The 19587-nt window shown below is 57.3% G+C and overlaps 2 protein-coding genes across 6 annotated transcripts; one reads left to right on the forward strand and one right to left on the reverse strand.

Annotated features, from left to right (window-relative positions):
- Positions 1-1322: 1322 nt before the first annotated feature.
- Positions 1323-4432, reverse strand: ANAPC16 (anaphase promoting complex subunit 16). 2 transcript variants are annotated; one of them, XM_027460246.3, is made up of 4 exons: positions 4286-4432; positions 3009-3166; positions 2423-2497; positions 1323-2065 (listed from the first exon to the last, which is right to left on the reverse strand). In XM_027460246.3, exons 1-4 carry the CDS (start codon positions 4339-4341, stop codon positions 1950-1952), a joined length of 405 nt encoding a protein of 134 aa, XP_027316047.1. In that variant the 5' UTR covers positions 4342-4432; the 3' UTR covers positions 1323-1949. The 2 variants fall into 2 exon arrangements, with proteins under 2 accessions (XP_027316047.1, XP_071896427.1); XM_072040326.1 differs by lacking the exon at positions 4286-4432 and adding an exon at positions 3655-3875.
- Positions 4042-19432, forward strand: ASCC1 (activating signal cointegrator 1 complex subunit 1). Of its 4 annotated transcripts, none has more exons than XM_027460243.3 (10): positions 4042-4177; positions 5032-5150; positions 5586-5688; positions 6308-6405; positions 7254-7432; positions 10937-11073; positions 12048-12167; positions 14210-14334; positions 14891-14970; positions 19024-19432. In XM_027460243.3, the coding sequence occupies exons 2-10, from the start codon at positions 5036-5038 to the stop codon at positions 19138-19140; spliced, it is 1074 nt and encodes a 357-aa protein (XP_027316044.3). In that variant the 5' UTR covers positions 4042-4177; positions 5032-5035; the 3' UTR covers positions 19141-19432. The 4 variants fall into 4 exon arrangements, with proteins under 4 accessions (XP_027316044.3, XP_071896425.1, XP_071896424.1 ...); XM_072040324.1 differs by having other exon boundaries at positions 5589-5688; XM_072040323.1 differs by lacking the exon at positions 4042-4177 and adding an exon at positions 4436-4577.
- Positions 19433-19587: the final 155 nt, after the last annotated feature.

The raw sequence follows: 19587 nt of genomic DNA on the forward strand, positions 1-19587 counted from the left end.
ATTTTGGTGCTGCACACACACAAACAAGCTGTGTACGGCGGGGAGCAGCGCTTGTTCCTTGGGGCTGCTCGTTCCAGCCCCCGCAAACACCAAGGAACGGCTGAAAAACATGGGGAGGGAGCGGGGAAAGGGGCTGTGCAGGGCTCAGGGGGGGAAATCTCAGCCCCAGGGGGCTCGGGACCCTTTGTCAGGCACTGATCTAGGGAGATTTGGCTACCTGAGCACTGCAAAATCAGCGCTCGGCGTGGAGCCTGCTGCAGGCACCGATGCCCTGACACCCCCGCAGCTGCAGGGGTGGAAAAGTTTAATTTCATGCAAGAAAAACCCAAGGTTTGTTTTTTTTTTTCTTTTTTTTTTTTTCCGTTTCCAGCTGTGCTGCTCGCAGCACGTAGGGCGGGCGAGGCTCAGCCCCAGCGGGTGTCGCAGCCCGGCCATACGGGGGGGGCTTGGGCCAAGGTGGGGTCGGGAGGCTGGGGGGAAAAGGATGAAAACAAGCTGGTTTGGAACAACCACGCTGAGAATTAATAAGCTCCCTTCTTTCCCAAACCCACCCCAGCTCAGATCGAGCTGGGAGAGCAAATCGGCTCCTCGGGTGAGGGTCACGCTGAGTAAGAGGAGGAAATCTGGCGAAGAGGGCACAGCCTGTGCTTTTTGTAGGGTTTTCTGCTACCTGTCACCTCAGTGCCCCTCTGCGAGTAATGCAAAGTTGGCTCCGACGCCAGGAGTGATTTATAAACAGACCCAAAAGCAAAGCGTGGCCGCACACTTTGCCTCCTCGCTCTCGTTACCGCAGGGCGCTGGTGAAACTGCTGAAATCTGTACAGCTTTGGTCGCCTCTCGGTTTCAATCCAGATGTGGCTGAGCTGAAGTCGCCGAGTTAAAATACAAGAAAAAAAGCATCTGGTAAGTAAGATAATGAAAACGGAAAAATCAGGCAGCTGGAGGAGGACATCGTGCAGCACGGATCCTATCCCCCTGCTGGCTGATACATGGCAAAGGAACAGGCTGAAACGGGTTCGCCAGAAAACAGAAATCCTGCTCTGCTGCAGAACAGCCCTGAGGTGCAGATGGAAAACAAGAGGGCTCCAACGGGTGGATTTAAGGGAGGGTTGTCTGCTCGTGGAGTTAAGTCAGGATTAAAAGCTGATTTAACCCAATCCACTTCTGAGCACAAAGTGAGTGCGCCTCGATTTCTCTCCGGATATTTTGAATTTAATTTCAATTTACAACAGCCGAGGTGCCTCAGGACTTCACTAAACCACCCTCAGCAGCTGACGGCTCCTTTCATCACCCCCCCCTCCAAGCTGTGAAAAGAGAACCGATTTCAAAGACAGCATTATTTGATTTTATTATCACAGAACCATCTAACACGTCATGAAAAGGGGTTCGGGGTGTTGAGGGGACGGCTCCTGCAGCACTCTGCGCAGACAAAACAGAGAGCAGCGGAGAGAAAGCAGCCTCAGCACCACCCCAGGTGCTGCTGCAGCCACCGCCTGCCCCTCCTCGGCTGCCCCGGGACGGGTCTCATCCTGTCAGCTCCCCAGAGGAAGGGCTGGGGCTGGAGTGTTTCTGGCAGGGCTCGGCCCTGCTGCTCTGCAGAGGGCTGGCTCGAGCGGTGCGGACGCTCTCCTCGCAGCCAGCCCCTCGCCCGGCCCTTCCAGCAGCCCCCCGGGAAGCGCAGTCCTTAAAAACCCCGGTCTTTAAAACCCACCCCCTTTTTTTTTTAGCTGCACGACCCGAGCCCTGCCAGCCTGCACCCCCGCAGACTTCCAGAGTCCCGTTGTTCCACCTGAGCGGCAGCTCCAAGGGGGGGGATCTCCGCCGGCAGCTTCCCAAAAATCCCCCAAAAAAGCCTGATCCCGCTGACAGCAGCTGTGAGCACCCCGAGAAACGGCGGCGCGTGTTTTTAAGGCGGGCCAGAGCCTGCTGCCTGCCCCCTCTCGCCGCGCTCAGCCCGACGAGGGAGTGAAGCCCAGCAGCTGCTCGATGGGCTTGTACCTCCACTCGTCCGCCTCCAGCTCCTCCACCAGCCCGGCGAGTTTTTCCATCCGTGCGACTTGTTGATCTGCGGGAGGAGTTCAAAGGTGACTGCGCTTCGCAGCCACGCTGCAGTGAAGCCCTTCAATTAGAATTCCCAGCTGAACCCCACCGAAAGCTGAGGGAAGGCAGAACTGCTCCCACAGCCCCTGCACACGGCCAGAAGACCTCCCCGGGTCACAGCCGAAAGCAAAAGGGCCAAAAGGGCCGGGATTTCCTGCTCCAGCTGCTGCTGACGCTGTGTTTCATCCATCCCTGCCTCTGCCATAAAAATCCACGTCACACCAGGGGAACGTGAGGCCGGTAGGGAGGTGAAAAGAGCGTGGGGTTCGCAGGAGGACTCCTGCCCTGCTTTTTTTTTTGTGCTGAGCAGCGCGGCGCTTACCGTGCTTCACTTGCTTCAGCGTGGACGCGACCTGGTAGCTGAAGACGGACTCGCAGAGGAATCTTTCTGAGCCATCTGCGAACAGAAGAAGGAAGGTGGTTTAACCCCAAACCCTGCCCAGAGTTTGTTTCCAGGGCTCATTAAGTGCCGCGAACAAGTCTTTGCTCAGAATTACTCCAACAGAGCGGCACACGGGCACAGTGGGGGACAAAAGCTCTCGTTAGCCCTCGGTTCCCAGCTGTCTCGTGCGAAGAGGGCCGCACGGGCACCGACCAGAGGCGGGTTGCCAAAAAAACTCCTCCTGCCTCAGCTACCTTCCCAGCAATTCCCAGCCGACATCAAAGGGCCGGCCAACAATGAGCAATTAACGCTGCCCCCCTCCCTCCCAGGCCGAGGGCTTCCTGCTCCAACGCGGGTTTAAGGGCGAGGGGACAGCACCAGAAGTCACTTCCTCGCGGGTGGCTGCGGGGAGAGGTGGGGCCATGGGAAAAACCGCTCGGCCCCGCTGCTTCCTTCCTCCCCGGGCTTTTGGCAGCGCCTCGGGGGCCGCAGGGGGAGGCAGGGGGAGCAGGGGGAGCAGGGTCACCTTCCAGCATCTCGCCCGCTCCCTTGGGGTAGCTGAAGAGGGCTTTGCGCGGCGGCGCCAGGTCCGAGACGCTGAAGCCGGATCCCGTCACCGAGCTGCCGCTCACCCCGCCGGCCGAGGAGGAGGAGGAGGAGGCGGCCATCTCGGCCCGGCCCAGCCTGCGAGAGGGAGGAAGAGCAGAACAGGGTTAGGAAGTTGGACTTTTAGGCCTAATTTAGGGCTAAATTGCCTAAATTTGGGGCCGGGACAGCGCTTGCAGAGCATCGGCACAGCCAAAGCCCTCCTCCTGGGTACCGCCTGGGCTGCCAGCTCCCAGAGGGCATCCCGAGGGCAGCGACACCGCACCTCAGCTGCAGCAACCCCTCTGCATGTTGCATCAGACACGCCTGCACTCCCAAAAACACAGTTTTTGGCCCCAAAATGCTGCAGGCCCTTTTGTGTCCCTCTGCCACGGTAACGCCAGCTCAGCTGCTGGTGGTGTGAGCCTCTCTGTGCCTTGTAAGAGGTTTATCCATGTGTACTAACGGGGCGTTTGGCACTTGTTAGGTAGCTGGCAGCACAAAAATCACCATTTTTTGTGCTTTTTGTGCTTTTATGAGCAGCGACGGCCGCCACTGACACGCACTGCCCCATGATCCTACTCAACTCGTTTCTATTCCCCACCGACTTCATACATCACAGCAGACTCTTTAGGCTACGCAGCTCTGGAAAGCGCTCAGGGATTTGGTGCAGAACACGGGTTTTTATTTATTTTGGTTCGGAATTAAACCCCTGAGCTCGTCCGCAGCAAGCTCAGGGCTGCTCCCCTCACGTCGCGTGAGGCAGGCCCGGCCGTGAGGGAGCAGTCCCGGCCAGAGGACACGTTTAAAGGCACGGGCTGCCTCATGCCGACCCCGCACATTTTTATTTTAAACCCCGCGGAGCCGCCCCTGCCCCGGCCCGCCTCAGGCGCCCGCCATTTTGTGAGGGGACGGCGGCGCCGCACCGCGCATGCGCCGCGCAGCCCCTTTGCCCACACCCCGCCACGGCCTCAGCCGCCGCACTGCGCATGCGCCGCGCCGCCTCCTGCCCACACCCCGCCCACCCCTTCACCGCCTCAGCCGCGCCACCGCGCATGCGCACCCCCCCTTCAGGGCCCCTCCCCGGCTTCCGTAGCGAGCGGCTGGGCGGTGAGTGCGGCTGAGGCGGCGGCGCCGCCAGCTCCCCGAGCGCTTCCCCGGCTCCCCGGCCGCCCCTCCCGCCGCTCCCCGGTGGCCGCGGCCCGCTCCGGGCCTCACCTGGGCGCCCGCACGGCTTGGCGCAGGCGGCGGGCGGGATCGCGCTCGCGGTGCATGCTGGGGCGGCGGGCGGGCGGCAGGCCCCGCCCACTTCCGGTGTCGGGGGGCGGGGCGGGGGAGGGGGAGCGGTTTCCATGGCAACGGGGCCTGCCCCGGGGCGCCCCCCCCACGGCGCCGTCGTTGCGCGATTTTGGGGGTTTTTGGAGAATAAAAAGTGTTAAATCGCACAGCCCCGGCACGGGGGGGCAGTGTGACCCCGGGGAGCAGCCCCCTGGCGTTTGTGTCCCCTCAGGTGCTCCAGCCTGAATTTCTGGTGAAAACACTAAAAACACCCGAATTTTCCCCAATTTGTTGATTTCAGTGCACAGCTCTGACACCTGACACCCTCCACAGCTCACCCCACTGTTTCCATTGCCACGTTCTCCACCCTGCAGCTCCCCAGGGTTTTGGGGGCAAACCAGCAGGATTTGGCACAGCGCCCTCCGGCTCAGCACACTGCCTGGCACAGAGCTGCCATTTCTGACATTTCTGTGGAAAAAAAAGCCCCACATTAGCTCTGCATGGCGCAAAGACCCTGCGAGGCGATGCACTGAGGTGCTGCAGCCATAGGGGGGCTTAAATCACCTACAATACCCAAATATCTTCGACACAAAGTGCTTGTTTTAGCACAGCGGGGCGGCTGGAGGGGAAATTCGGGGTTTCTGTGTGGCAGGAGTCTGTGGGACACGCTGTCTCTCTTCCCGCAGCGCCATGGACGTCCTGAGGCCCACCCTGATACAGATCGGCGGGCGCGTCTACAGGAAGAACCTGGTGCAGGAGCCTGCCCACCCGCAGGAGGAGGAGGAGGACGAAGGTTTCTATGCAGGTGGGGCACCTGGGTACGGCCCTGGCGTGCCCTCAGACACCTCTCCTTGTCCCCACGGACCTGCCTCTGTGGCGGGGTGAGATGTTAAAAAGGGAGAGGAACGCTTTGCCATGGCCCCCATGGCTCCTGCTCCGCTGTCTCAGCGGGTTGATGGTGCCCACCCTGCCGGGAGAGCAGAGAGGAACCTGAACGAGGAGCATTTCTCCCACAAACTGCAGTGGGGAGAAAACTTGGGCTGTACTCCTGCCTCCCTGTGCCCCCCAGGTCCGGGAGCACTCATTCTGCTTTTCACAGCTGGCAGAATTAAAAAGCCTTTAGCTGCAACCCAGGGGGGGTTGCTTAACCTTGGGTGAAGAAGATTGTGAGGCTGTTGACCTACATAAAGCGCTGCCAGGCTGTGCAGCGGTCGTTCAAGGGCTGCTCTTCTTTTTCCAGCAGGGCCTGGTGACTGTGCAGATGAACCCTGCGATGCCTTTGTGGTGGAAGAGACTGAGAAAGGTTTCCAGTGCAGAGTGGAGGTCCCCAGCCCGTTATACAAGTGAGCCTCTGTGTTTCTGGCTTCCCCTCTGGCTGGGGAAACGTTTCTGTGCGGAATATTTGAGGGGGGGGATCAGGGTAAGTGGCAGATCTCTGCAATGTGTTCTGTTCTGTGCCTGTCCCGATTTTGGGAGGGGAGAATTGGCAATGCCTTCCTAGTGCAGTTGTGCTGCGCTCGACTCCCGGCGTTTGCTGTGACAGAGACAGCAGGTGGTGCTTGCTGCTGGCAGGAGAGCTTCCGAGCATCTCCTCCCTTGAAGATGAAAAAATCGGGAGGGTGGAGGAAGGGGAGGAGGAGCCGGGGTGGGCAGCCTGGCAGGGGGAGCTCGTGAAAGCCCTGGGAGAAAGCACGTGCCTGGAATCGACTGTTGGCTCCGATCTGCTGTTCGCTGGGAAGCCTGCGGTGTTCACGGCTTCATCCAGTTCCTTTTGACAGTTTTATGGGCTGAATAGTTTTACTGGGGGGGGACAAAGGGAAAATACAGGTGGCAAAGGGGCAGCGGCAGGATTTGCTGGAAGAGCTGTCACAGGCCGAGTTAATAAAGCCAGCATCTGCGGCCCGGGCACCTCTGCTGGGGGGAGGCCCAGCGAGTGACTCTCTTCCACTTTTTTGCCTCCAGGTACGTAATCGGGAAAAAAGGAGAAACCAAGAAGAGGCTAGAAACAGAGACTCGAACCTCCATCAGCATTCCCAAGCCTGGAGTCGAAGGGGAAATCGGTGAGCCTAAAACCAGCATTCTGTCAGCAGCTCTCACACAGACACGATTTGAGGGGGCACAGGGAGCAGGAGGAGCTTTCCTTTAGTTCCTGCTCCTGGCACGGCCTGGCTCACCTCATGGCCCTGGGGAAATCACCTCACTTCTGAGGTTTTTCCCTGTCTATAAACCCTAATAAAGCAGTATCAGGTTTTGGGGGAAAACTAGATCCATTTTTAGCCCTCAGTGAAGTCGATTCTTAGACTTAGATGGCCAGCTTGTGAACCTTGGGCCCAAACGCGTGGTTCGTTTTTATTCTTTTGTTCTTTCAATTCCTGCTACTCCCGTTGGCGAGGAGCTGTAACATACACCCAGCACACAAAACGAACTTCAGACTTGCCTCTCTCTTCTCAACGCTCCCGAAATCTGAAGAGCCACTGAAGCGAGCGGTTCTTCCCTGTTGTGTTTTTTTTTCGACGCACAGAGCTGGCTTTCTGGAGAGCAGGGGGTGCTTCCGATGGCAGCACCCTGCCTTTGCAGAGGGAAGCACAGCCATGTGAGGCATTTTAAGTTGAGCAAGGAGACTGGAGAGCTTTCTCTGTGCGTGGCTGGGGGTTTTACCTCCCATCACGTCTCTGGCGAGCCCCGGGCTGGCAGCAGAGCGGTGCTGTCGTGCAGCTTTTTCCAATTTCTAATTTCCCTTGGCGACTCCAGGATGAAACATTCTTACCCGCGCCGCATCAATACTTTAAAACCCGTGGAGAAACCCAACGCAAAGCCCCTGCCCGTTTAACTGCTGCCTGTTTCCCACGGGTGTGGGTGCCAGCGGCCTCCCTGCAGCTTCCTCAGGCCCCGCTCTGTTCCCTTGCAGTGATCACGGGGCAGCAGCGCGGCGGCGTCATCTCGGCCCGGACGCGCATCGACGTCCTCCTGGACAGCTTCCGCAAGAAGCAGCCCTTCACGCACTTCCTCTCCTTCGCCCTCACCCAGCCCGAGGTCCAGGAGAAGTTCCTGCAGTTCAAGGAGGAAGTGCTGGAGAAATGCTCAAAGGTCAGCACCCACTGGGGATCCCAAATCAAACACGGGCCCTGCAGCAGGCTCGTGTCCTGAAGCAGCTTTCTGGCTTTTCACTGAAGTTGGTGGGGCTGCTGTGAATTTGTTGCCAAATCCGGAATGTGGAATGGCTTCCTCAGTTAATTGTTGGTAAAATATTTTGTCCTCCTTAGAGATTTTCCTCGGTGGGACAAAATCCTCAGGTTCAGAAGAGGGTTGTTTCTTGTGGGGTTTTTCTTTTTAATCAGAAAGCCTCTAAATAATGCAGCGGACCTTTCTGTATTTTATGTTTTAATTTAATTATTATGTTTTGCAATCTTGCAAATAGCTCAGGAGCTTCACTTCCCTGGGTCTTCATCTGATTTAACTCCTTCTCCCCCTGCTGCCTGTTTCCCTGCCGCTGTAGGAGCTCGGGGTGCTAAATGCAGCTGATTCTGGCCACCGAGCCCAGGAGCTGGCTGCAAAAGCCTTGGCTGGCGGCCGTGGTGGCCTGGCTCCCTCTGTTGGCTGCTGCTTCCAGTACTTGTGGGGGAACACCACAGCTGCGGGGAGAGAGGGGGCTTTTTGGGGGGCTGCTAACTCCAGCGTGGGGCTCTGGCAGTGCCTGTTTGTGCCGTTAGCCCTGGGCTGAGGCTGCTGCTTTCAGCCTGGTGTTCCTCTTAACCCTTCTGAAGGGAATTGTGGCTGTTGCAGTCCTTCTGCTTGATCCCCCCCAACCATCCTGGCCCCTGCTTATCCGAGCTTACTCACTCCAGGCTGCCTCCGTGTCAGGCGAATCCTTTCAGTGTAACTTCTCCCAAAAGGAGCCGTTTTTATTCATCTTTGCGCTGCTTCACGCCCTCATCCCATGTCTTTATCCCCTCCTCACCTGGCTCGTGGATGTGCTGAAGGAGGGCACTGCAGCCCCGCACGCCTCCCCAGCGCCCTGCAGCCCCGAATGCCACTTGACTGCCACTTCATCTCCCAGCAGGGGCTGCTGGAAGGCACGTCAGGAATGAAAAACAGTCATTCAGAGCCGTGCCTCGCGGAGCAGTAAGAGCTTAGAGATTTGTCCAAAGCGACGGGATTTCTCCGGGTACTCAGAGGAACCTGAATAGGTTTCGAGCTTCTCTGCCTCTCGCAATTTGCTGGTGTAAACCGCTGGGGAATTAGGCAGCCTCCAGGCTTTGAGTGGAGCTCTCCGATAACAGCAAGGAGGGGAAAAGCCCAGGTGTGTGCGTGTGAGGATTTTTTCTGGCCATTGAGCACTTGTGAGCCGCTCTTCCTCTTCCCTCTCCGAAGCAGTTTCTATGACAACCATTCATTTCCATTCTACAGCTTGGGGTTCTGTCGGTGGCTGCATGCTCTCTAACTTTATTTTCCTTTTTGTCCTCGAGACCCGCTGTAAGGTGAGCCTTGTGCTGAGGCTGAGGACACCTGGGTCTTCCAGAGCTGTGCAGACGCAGGGTTTGCAGCCTGAACCTCGTGCAGGTGTAGAGTGGAAGAGGAATGAGAGCGCTGTAACACACAGCAGCCTGTGGATAGCCAACACTGCTGACGAGATATTGGACCTCACAGGGAAAGGGACAGGGAATTGAGGGGTTTCTCAGCCTGCAGCCCCTCAGTGGGTTCTGAGGGAAAGCTGTGTTCCTGGCTCGCTCCTTTGTTTGGGATTTGCAAGGAGGGGAAGGCTCTGAATAAAACCCTTTCCACGTTCCAGCTAAGCGAGCGAAGGTAGAAGTGGGAGGGAGATTTGAGGAAAGAGTGTGTGTGGGGATTTTTGGAAGCCTAAACGAGTGGAAATGAGTTGTTTTTCTGCGACGATGACATCGTGCATCCTTAGGGAACAGGTTTTTATTTTTCCTTAGGGAACAGTGAATTTTGGAGGGACGATGGGATCAGCCTGATGTGTTTGTACCTGCCGGCGAGTTCCTGCAAACACACGGCTGTCAGATTCCCCCGTCAAATACGGGGGATTCCCTTCCCTGCTGCTCAGCTTCCCAGCTCTGGGGCTGGGAATAGGGCTTTCATTAGGACTGGAGGCCCACCTCCGCTCCTTGCTGCCACTTGTGCTGTGGGTAATGCCCACCGTGTGCTGGGGAAGGAGCTGGGGTGGCAGCAGGAGCCGCCTGAAATACCAAGGAGGAAGCCAGGAGGATTATCTGGGTCATGGCCTGTTTGCTCTGCGCTGCTCTCAGCACTCTGCCGGCTGTCAGGAGGCTGCTTTTGGGGCAGCTTGATGTTTAGGGTGCAGACTGGCACTCCCTGTCCCCAAAAACAAGGGCGAGGTTTTGCTTCCTGACCTGTGCACGACTTTCTGGTTACCACGCAGTCCTCCCGGCTACAGGAGGGATATCAGCTGGTCGGCTGCAGCACGGGTAAATCCAACTTTCTCCCAGTTTCTGTTCCCCAAGCTGTTGTTTTGGGGTGGGCCAAACGTCCTCTGGCTACGGGGACCCTGAAAAGAAGGTTGACGGAGGGGAATCGTGGCCTGCCCATTAGCAGCAGGAGGAGTTAAAGGCAGCAAAAAGGCTCTGCGAGGTGAGGAGAGCGACGGAGGCATCCTCTTTGGGATGTGCCAAACCTCAGGAGCCTGCTGCAGGCTGCTGCGTGGTGCTGAGCTCTGCAGCCCACGCCGGGATTTAGGGGCTCAGTCAGCAAAAAACACACTCGGCAGCAGGGGCAGGCAGGCACACGCTGCCCGTGGGCTGGGGAGCACCTGAAAAAGCGCTGAGCTGTGGGGCACTGAGCTCTGAGGGGCGGAGGGACTGCAGTCCTAAAGTGCCAGGAGGGTTTTATCTCCAGCTCTGAAGCACAGGTGGGAACTTGGGAGCTGTCGTTCTCATCAGCGGGCTTTTTTGGGGGTTGTTTTTTTCCAGAGAAATGCTTCAGCGGCAGGGTGAGTGGTTCTGGAGCTTGACGTGGAGGTTATTCAATGCGCTGATGGGAAACGGCCGCGGAGGGGAAATCACTGGTGTAATATGGGCGTGCTAACCGTCCTCAAGGTGCTTTTATAAACGCCCTAGAACAAAAGCGTGTGTTTCTGAAGGCTGAGTGTAAGCACTGCTCCACCTGGGAGCAGTTCTTCCCCGGCAACAACACGTAGCTCCTTTTTTTAAAGGGAATTTAAACTTAATTCATCTTGGCAAACTATAGGGCGCGCGGGAACGAGAAAAATGTAATTATCAGGGCTGCTGCGAGCTGTGCTGGCGGAGCGAGGTGCAGCCTGTGTTTAGGCAGGATTTAGAGACCACTTAGAGCTTGTCACCGCGCCTGGCCCCAGCTGCTCTGCACAAAACCACATCTCACTCCGGCTCCGTGTCTGCGCTGCCCTGTGCTGAGCCTGTCGCTGGTGGGAGTCCCCCTGGGCCCCACTGAGCCCTAATTAAGGCTCCAGGCAGAAAAAAGGAGCTAATTAAGGCTCTGGGTGAAAGCTCGAGGCTGGTGGCTCGCTGCTCGTTCCCGGCAGAGGTGCGTGTCCGGGATGGGGTGAGCGAGGCCCTGTTTCTGGTTGCTTTGTAGGATCACGGGGTGAGCAGCAGCCTGTTCCAGAACCCTGCCAAGCTCCACCTGACCCTGGGGACGCTGGTGCTGCTGAACGAGCAGGAGATCCGGAAGGCCTGCGAGCTGCTGCAGCGCTGCAAGGAGGACTTCGTGGAGTGAGTGAGGCAGGGGCAGGGGGCTGGCACGCTTACTGGGGGGGAAGAAGCAAAATGTCTTAACGAGGAGCAGCGAGGAGGAGAGCAGCCCAGCAGTGAGTGTATCTAAACGCCAGAATTTCAGGAAAAAGCTGAACGTTTTGAGCAGCAGCAGCAGGAATCACCAGGCGTGCAGCAACCTGAGAGCTGCAAGCACATTTCCAGGGCTTGAACAGGTTATTTCCCCGGCCGCAGCCAAATAAATGCACGCTTAAAATTAATTTAGGCTCCCTTCCACCCACACCAGCCTTCATTAGCCTTTGTTTACTTCTGCGAAGGCGAGCCACGCCGTGTGAAGGTAGATGTGCCCTTTTTGTCCCTTTTTAGGGTGCCTGGCCTCAGGTGCTTGCAGCCTCACGTGCACGACCGCACGCGTGCTGCTCTCCTCCCAGAAAACAAACTGGAGGAGGAGATCGCCCTCCCCTGTCCCACCTGGGAGGTTTTATGAGAACCTCAAGCGAGCAAGGTGAGAGCAAAGCCACGCTGGTGCTGTTGACTCCTCTTTATTTCTCCTTGCTCGGATGCCCCGCGAGACCTTGGCAGTAACCCAGGCAGTTGTGGGAGCGTGGTGTTTCATGAGACGACGAGACAACAGCAGCTGCAGCTTTCTGAGCTCTTGAAATCAGGCAGCCTTCTCTGGTTTCTGTTTTGTTGTGCTTGTTTTTGTCCCCACCCCAGTGCAAAAAACATTAAATATCTGGGAAAGGAAAGAGCTCTGCAGTGGAGTTCACTGCCCCACGGGGTCTGTATGACATTTAAGCCCCACCTAAGCTCAAAGTCGTGCTTAACAGCAGCAATAAATGTGATTTATCCCCTTCCCTTAGCAAATATAGAGATATATACGTATTTAGTGTGCGTGAGGGGTACTACACGCTGTATTCCCAGAGCAGCTATGACGTCTCGCTCTTTAACCCAAGGGGCTTCTTCCATTTCAGCCAGATCACCGGCGGCAGGCCCCTGGCCGTGGAGGTGGTTGGGGTGGAATACATGAACGATGACCCTGCCATGACCGACGTCCTCTACGCCAAGGTCCGCATGAAGGACGGCTCGGACAGGTGGGTGCCCTCCTCTCCTCCAGCCCTCAGTGTCTGTAGCCCTCTTTTTTTTTGTGGCAGTGCTGCCTTTTGGTGTCTGACCCCTTGCTAGGAGCCAGCAGGGGAGGAGGGAGGCTGTGGGCTAGAAGGGATGTGTCCTGGCATCTCCTTTCCCCCAGGGGAAGAAGGCAGGGGGTGGCTGCCCTGCTTAAACCCCCCTGGGGAAATCCAGGCTTCGGAGGCTCTGCTGAAGTAAGAGATCGGACGTGGGATAAGGAAACGGGTGGGGAAATGAACGCGTAACAGCTGCTGGGAGGCAGGAGGGATTGAAGTGGTCTTTTCCTCTCAACTCCTCCGCTTTGAAGTCGGTCCTGCCCTGGGAGAGGTGAGATAAAACAGACTGGGAGGGTGGAGAGCCGGGACAACCAGGAGAGAGAAGGGAAATACAGGGAGACACGGGGATGAAGCACTCAGAAAGGTGGGACAGAGGCTGCATAACCCAAATACCCTTCGGTCAGTCTGTTGTAGAAAGCCCTTGAAGTGTCAGAGCTGAGCCGTGGACCTCGTTTTCTGCTGGGTGTCCAAGTTTGGGACCATCTAAGGGGTGCAGTGCTTGCGAGCCTGCTTGCACTTCTGAAAATAAGGCTGTGGGTGGGGAGAGCTCCTGCAGAGCCTGAGCAGGGCTCAAAGCGAGAGCAGGGGACAGCTGGGGTGGGTAGGCACTGATGCTGCAGGCTGACAGGGAGGTTTTTCCCATTTTGGAGAAACAAAGTCTTCAAATCCACCTCGCCTCGGAACTGGAAGTGGCGAAGCCCCTAGGAAACAGCTCGCTGCTGAGGTAACATCTCCTCCCTTTGAGAAGGGCGTTAGCTGGGGTTTGGGCCAAAGCCAGGTCTCGTGCTTTGCCTGGCTGCTGGAGGCTGCCAGGCTTGTGTCCTGCAACACCTTTTTTTGCTTTTGCTTAGGGACGGGCTGGCACAGGGCCACGTGATTGTAAATCTGTTATCCCCAGCCCAGCCTGGTCCTGCCCTCGCCTGTGAGTTAATTCATCCCTCACAGCTGAAGGAACTGGCACTTCTCTCCTAATAAAATTCTCGAACTGTTAGCAAGTGAAGCATTTAGCTTTGCAGAGGGGGAAGAAGACACTCCTGTGCTGATGGAGAGCACGGGGCATTTCTTCTGCTTCCTCTGAGGCTGCAGCACCGTGGTGGGCAACCGGTGATAAAAAAGAAGGGACGAACAGAAATCCCTTCAGAAAACCCCATGCTACCAAACAGCTCCACGCAGCCCTAGCCTGCTAAAACCCGCGGGGTTTTGCTCAGGGAGCTGGGCACCACAGGCTGACAGCGATTCCTCAGCCGCAGGTACAGGGGTAGAGCAGCAGGCAGGCATTTTGCCGTGCTGGCTCCGGCTCTGCCGCAGCCCCTGCGAGCTGCGTGCCTTCGCGGGGCTGAGGGGAGGGGAGGAGTTCCTTCCTGATCCTCGGGTGATCCTCAGCGGCTGAAGCTGCGAGGCAGGAGCTGTGATTTGCCCGCCTTGGTTTGCATAGCTGCAGACAGCACGAGAGGTTGGCGAGCCCTCCTGCACATGTCATGGCTCAGACCGGGAGCGAGATCGTGCTCTGATGCCTCCCACCCGGCAAATAATTTCCGTTATAATTCATTCTAATTAGTTTTATTTCCTTGATTAACTTTCTAATGTAATAAAGCACCATTTTCACTTGAGCTCTTCTCTGCTAATTTGTTTTAGGATTGTCCGTAATGGTAGGCACTTCATCTCTGTCATTGCTAATCTTAAAAACCGGCGACGTGGAGCCAGCAGGCAGCACGAAGCCACGGCAATCGGACTTTTGAGAGCCCAGGGACTGTCAGGAGGCTGCCGGCAGCCCACCAGGGGCCGTGCAGGAGGCAGCAGCCCCGGGCTCTGCCTCCCCACTGAGTGCAGCCAGCTCTGGTTCTGCTTGCTCAGGAGTTTGGGGGTGGGAGCAGAGAAGCAAAAAGCCGCCAACACCGGAGTTTTCCTTCCTTGACGCTGCTCTGTCCTCTCTCTTTTTGCCTTCCCAGGCTGCAGGCGGTCGCTGATCAACTGGTGGAGCGCTTCGTGGCCTCCGGCCTGATGCTGAAAGAGTGGGACAGGGTGAAACTGCACGCCACTGTCATGAACACGCTCTTCAGGAGAGATCCAGGTGGTGGGTACCCTTCTTCTCTGCTGCTAAATGCATTTCACCTGGTGCTGCTGCGCAGGGAACACCTTGCTCAGTAACTGGAGGCTTTCACACTTTTCAGGGTTTAATTTTTTATTAGTGGTGGGATTTTTTTTCCCCCTTCATCACAGACCTGAGATTTTGGGGGGGATGCTGCCAAATAAAACTTGAGACAAAATGACAAAGCAGCCAGCTGGAGAAGGCAGGCGTGCTCTGGGTCCTTTCTGGATCTTTTCAAAGATTCTTTGTCTTAGCTTCCAGACCGCCACTGCCCAGTAGCACTCAGGAGCTCTGGAGCAGAAAGGAATGTGTCCAAGGTGAGGGCTTGGGCTCTCTGTGCCCCAGCTAACACTCAGTAAGGAATTCCTGCCTTATTCACCTTGTTCTCCCTCAAACCAAAGTGTTTTCCCACGGGGAACCGGGCAGGGAGGGTTTGTTAGCTGGCAGCTGGCTCTGGGGAGGAGAAGGGCAGGGGGTGAGGCGCAGCACACCCCGTGCTCCCATCCGAGCCTCATGCTGCTGCTGGCTTTTCCCCTCACAGCTGAGGAGCGCAGCAGCACGGCGCCTGGGAAAGCAGCCCTCAAGGAACGGGAGGCGTTTAATGCCCGGAATATCCTCAAGGTCAGTATGAAACCAGGAGGGAAACGGAGCCAGCTGCGGGTATTGCTCGGTGGGTGTTCGTGTTGCCTTTCGCTCCGCTCCTGTTTTTACCCGGGAGGCTCCGGGCTCGTGCCTGGCTCCCACCAGAGAGGAGCACTTAGCTGCTCGTCTTCTCCTCACTCCTATTTCTGCTGCTACACCCGCCTGCCATTTCGCATGCTCTTTTGTATTTATTTATTTATTTATTTAATCTCTGCGATTGATTCGCTTGGAGAGGAGCACGCTGCAGCCTGGGCTGAGCCTGCAGGCAGCCTCTGCTGCTCTGCCAGCTGGCAGCATCGGGCTGATGCTGCGCTGCCTGGCTCCTGCAAGGATCCAGAGGGAAAAGGCGAGCCCGGAGAGGCAAAAATGGAAAGCAGCAGTGGCTTGCGAGCAAATCCCAACCTCTGCTGGGTGAGGGGATTTGTTACAGGCGGCTGTGAGAGCGACGTGAAGGCGGGGAGTGGGGCTGATTGATTTTCCCTGCGCAGAGGACAGGCAGAGGGACAGAACTGGGTTAAGCTCTCCCTGTCTGTGACTCAGCACCATGCTACACGAGGCAGGGAGGCCATGGACGCAGTCCCTGCGTTTGGATGTGGTCTGCGAGGTTTGGGCAGCTCCTGGTGCCCCGAAACTGGCTCCAGAAAGGGCGGGTGGCACACCTTGGAAGCCCCAAGCCCCCGCAGGGCCTCAGCTCCCGAGGTGTGCGTCCAAATTTCGCCCTGTCCCTCCCGGCCTTGCCCTGGTGCGCGTTAAATTTGCCCTCAGACTCAAGAGGGAGGTAAAATCCAGCCGTCCTCCGGCCTGAATGCTCCCAGCCCAAAAACCTGGAGGGCTCGGAAGGCATCAACGATGCTCCCTCTGCTGGCCACGCCACTTGAGGATGGAAAAACCGTGCTGGAACCTGACCGGTTCCCTACTGAGGTGGCCACAGGAGCGGCTGGTGATGGCCTCGGAGCGAGGAACGTCAGCCTTCCCTCACCTGCTCGCTCCGTGCGGCCCCACGGCCTCCCCGTGCCTGCAGCAGGACGCCCGCTGGCATTAATTAATGCCGTGAGTCAGAAATAGCTCCAGGCTGCTTTTGACCTTGCAGGGACACGCCAGCTCCCTCCCAGCCCCCTGGTGCCCTCGGCATTTATCCTCCAGCACGGGGAGCTGGCGTTTTGCTTTCGGCAGCCCTGATCGGAGTCTGATTGCAGAACTCCTTTGTTCTGGAGTTCGGCCGCTCCTGTTTGTGCTCCTAGCCGGAGCCTTCCCACACGGCTCAGAAAATAGCTCCTGTGGGACGAGTGGGAACCGCTTTTGTCGTGAAGCGGATCCGTGAGGAAGGCTCCTCGGCCTGCTCCCAAAGAGAGCAGCTCCCCTGAGCACCCCGGTCACGTCCTGAACTCGCGCTCATCCCCTGCAAAACATCCCCTGGCGAGCAGAGAGAGAGGGCAGCTCCTTCCCCATGCGAGGAGGATGGGGCTTGGCAGCCCCTCCGCCTTGCTTCCTCCTCCTCCTCCTCCTCCTCTGTCCCCGAGGGTGGCTGCGTGCCCGGCGCCGCAGCTGGCACAGCCCTGGCACCGAGGCATCTCCGGAGACAGGGCCTGGCCGCCTCCGGGCTTTTCTTTCTTATTTCCTCGCTTTTTTTTTTTTATTTCTTTCCCCCCGCAAAGACACGAAGGCTGCGGCGAGTGAATGGAACTGGAGAGCAACGTGTGGAGGGGCAGCCCAGGCTAAATTCCCATTGGGTTTTTAAGCAGAAATGAAACCAAAGGGCTGAAGATCCCGCGTTGGGCAAGATGGGGGCTGCCCAGCTGTCCTCAGCGAGGTGCTGGAAGAGGGCTGGGGAGCTCCTGGCTCCCTTCCTTCCCCTGGGATCACCCGCAGCTGAGGCAGCATCACCTTTGGGATCTGAAAGGACGTTTCTTTGCCTCTCCCTGGAGCTGGCAGGGGTTGAATTACGGCGGCTCCTTAATAGAGATGGAGACCCAGTGCAGAGAGAAAAAAAAAAAAAAGCAAGAAAGAAGACATTGATTAGTAAAAGTAGGCGGTTCGTCCCAAAGGTGCCCTGACCCTTCTGCCAGCTGATTTCCCGGGCCTGCCTGAATTAATTTCCTGGCTCCGTGGCCCGGCTCCTCCTCTGGGTGGCTTTGTGAGCAGAGCCGGGAGGTCACATTGCTGCAGCTCCTCGTCCCAGCGCTGCCTCCTGCCATCGCTGCAGCAAAGCCACAGCCCGGCTCTTAAAAAACGACCGCTGTGTGTGCTGTAACGGGGTGCAGGGAGCCGCGGGGACCAGGCTCCCGGGGGGAGATGCAGCGGCTGATTGTGAATTTCCTTACAGAAGTTGTGCTGTAAATCCCTCACGTTTGGGGCTGGGAGGTTAGCAGAGCCTTTAATGCGCCAGCGTGTGGTTTTTTTTTCCCTTTATTCTTGTCGGAAAGACGTGCAAGGCTCCTGTAACCTCCAAATGTCCCGCTTGTGTTTGCCTCTTAGTTTGCAGAACGCCTTTCACCATAGCAACTAGGGTTTGATTTCCTCAAGCGCAATGAATTTTCATGGCTCTCGCAGCGAGGAGGGGAAAGGACCCGAAGCCCTGAGCTGAAGCAAAGGTTCTGCAGCACGCCAGCAGCATCCCTGCGGAGGGGAGCTTTGCCGGGAGGAAGGCAGGCCTGCAAGTTGCTGAAGAATTTAAGCTGTGCCTGCTGTCCGAGGGACAGCACACGGGTGATTTGATTACAAATTTCCCAGCTCTTGAGGCGTTGGCACCGTGGGGCAGGGACCAGGAGCCTTGGGTTCACCAGCAGGTGTGGGAATTGTGGCGGCCTCCATTGAGCTCCTTTTCCAAGGGGGAAAAAAAAAACAAACACACAAAAACCAAGCAGAAATGCTCATCCAGGAGGCATCTCCTTGGCCTCCTCCGAAGCCAGAGCGTTTCCGTGGTGGGAGATATAAATATCTTTCTCGGCTCTGCTTGGCTTCTCCCCAGGATAAACAGAAGTGGAAGTCGAAAGCAGAGGCTCAGCCCTCGGAAAGCTCTTCCCAAGCCCCTGGGGGACGAGAGCGGGGTGGCTGCTTGTCGGGAAGGCGCTGGTGGCTCCGAGGATGACATTTGAGGGCCTCTTTCCCAGTTGCCCAAGGTGGATCTTGGCCTGATCCTCATGCACAGCATCTGGTTGCCGAAGCGAGCAGAGAAGCACCAGCGAGAAGCTGGCTCAAAACGAGAGCAGAGGGGGGAAAAAAAAAAAGGCCGTGGCTGTCCTTTAAATCTTGTAGCATGTTTACTCCCAGCAAGTACAGCTGCATTACCAAAAATCAATAGTCCTAGCAGTGTTCTCACCGGGAAACGCGCACACGCTCGGACACGGGAGAGGTGGTGGATTTAAAAAAAAATTAAAAAGCAGCAGCCGAGGGACTGCAAAGTGCTTTGGGCCGAGGGCTGCTGCGCTCTCAGCAGTGTGCAAATGGGGAGGCCGTGACCCGGGCGGTGCCGGCGGGGACGTGGTGGCAGGGGGGGCAGGGGAGGGTTTGTCCCCCTGGCTGACCGAGGGGGAGAGAAGGGGGAGCAGCCACCTCCTGACATCTCTTATTCATGAGGTGTTTTATCCCAAGGCCTCGAACGAGAAGCACGCAGGCTTTGGGGAAGGTAATTAATCTTTAATTGTATAAATCTTTAATCGTATCAAATGGAGTTTGCATGGTGGCAGTCGCGGCTCCTCGTCTCCTCCTCTCCCTGCCGGAGATGCTCCCCTGGCATAACTCCTTTCCAGCAGCCACCCCTCTGGGGCCGGGGCCGAGCCCTCCGGCACCGAGAAACCCACATCCTGCAGGTGCTTGAGCCCTGGGCTTGTGATCCGTGGGTAGGCACTGATGCTGCTCCAAAAGAGGAGCTCGTGCCGTATGCTGATGGCGTTAAAGGCTAAACGTGGTCCCCAGGGTTGGAAATCTTTCAGAGCGGTTTTGTTGAAGGGAAGCCTGCGAGGAGAGGCGTTCTGAAGGAGCAGCTCGTTGCTTTCGGAGCCACCGAAACGTTTATTTTCTCCTCTCCTCCAGCTCTTCGAGCACTTCTACTTCGGCGAGGTGCAGCTGGACGCGGTTCGGCTCTCCCAGAGGTTCTCCACGGACGCCTCCGGCTACTACGCGACGTCGGGGCAGCTCAACTTCTGCTGAGCAGCAGCGCGGCCGCCCTGTGCGCCACCACCACCACCATGTTTTCATAGGGCGAGGAGTCTGGAACTGCAGACGGGTTCGTTTTCCAAGAAAACAGCTGGAAAAACTGGCTTTGGGGGGCACCTCCCTGCTGTCGCCTGTTTCAGAGGAGGAAGGCCGCGCTGTACAGAAGCGTGCGCGATCCAGGAGAGCTCCCCGGAGCGCGGTATCGGGGTCAGGCGCTGCTCAGAGCTCCAGCAGTGCGCCCGTGTGATGTCGATCTCCAAATAAATTAATTCTCTTCAAAGGCAAAGCCTTTGTCTCCGCTTGCTTGATGGTTTCTGTAATCAAACTTCCAGCTGTGAGCGGGAAAGCACTGGTGGCAGGAGAGCTGGGTGGTGTGTGGGGATGTGGTGGCTTGGGGTCTGCTGTGTCGGGGTCTGGTGTCTTTGGGAATTGGGGTTTGGG

The sequence above is a fragment of the Anas platyrhynchos genome, chromosome 6 (genome assembly GCF_047663525.1).
Source record: "Anas platyrhynchos isolate ZD024472 breed Pekin duck chromosome 6, IASCAAS_PekinDuck_T2T, whole genome shotgun sequence".
NCBI lineage: Eukaryota > Metazoa > Chordata > Aves > Anseriformes > Anatidae > Anas > Anas platyrhynchos.

Excerpts from the sequence above, each read along its gene's own strand:
- ASCC1 (XM_027460243.3), top strand. The coding sequence starts at position 5,036 with ATGGACGTCCTGAGGCCCACCCTGATACAGATCGGCGGGCGCGTCTAC. Across the intron at positions 7,433-10,936 it reads TGCTGGAGAAATGCTCAAAG|GATCACGGGGTGAGCAGCAG; the intron begins GTCAGCACCCAC and ends GTTGCTTTGTAG. Across the intron at positions 12,168-14,209 it reads ATGAAGGACGGCTCGGACAG|GCTGCAGGCGGTCGCTGATC; the intron begins GTGGGTGCCCTC and ends TTGCCTTCCCAG.
- ANAPC16 (XM_027460246.3), bottom strand. The coding sequence starts at position 4,341 with ATGCACCGCGAGCGCGATCCCGCCCGCCGCCTGCGCCAAGCCGTGCGG. Across the intron at positions 3,167-4,285 it reads CAAGCCGTGCGGGCGCCCAG|GCTGGGCCGGGCCGAGATGG; the intron begins GTGAGGCCCGGA and ends TCCCTCTCGCAG. Across the intron at positions 2,066-2,422 it reads GCTGAAGCAAGTGAAGCACG|ATCAACAAGTCGCACGGATG; the intron begins GTAAGCGCCGCG and ends CTCCTCCCGCAG.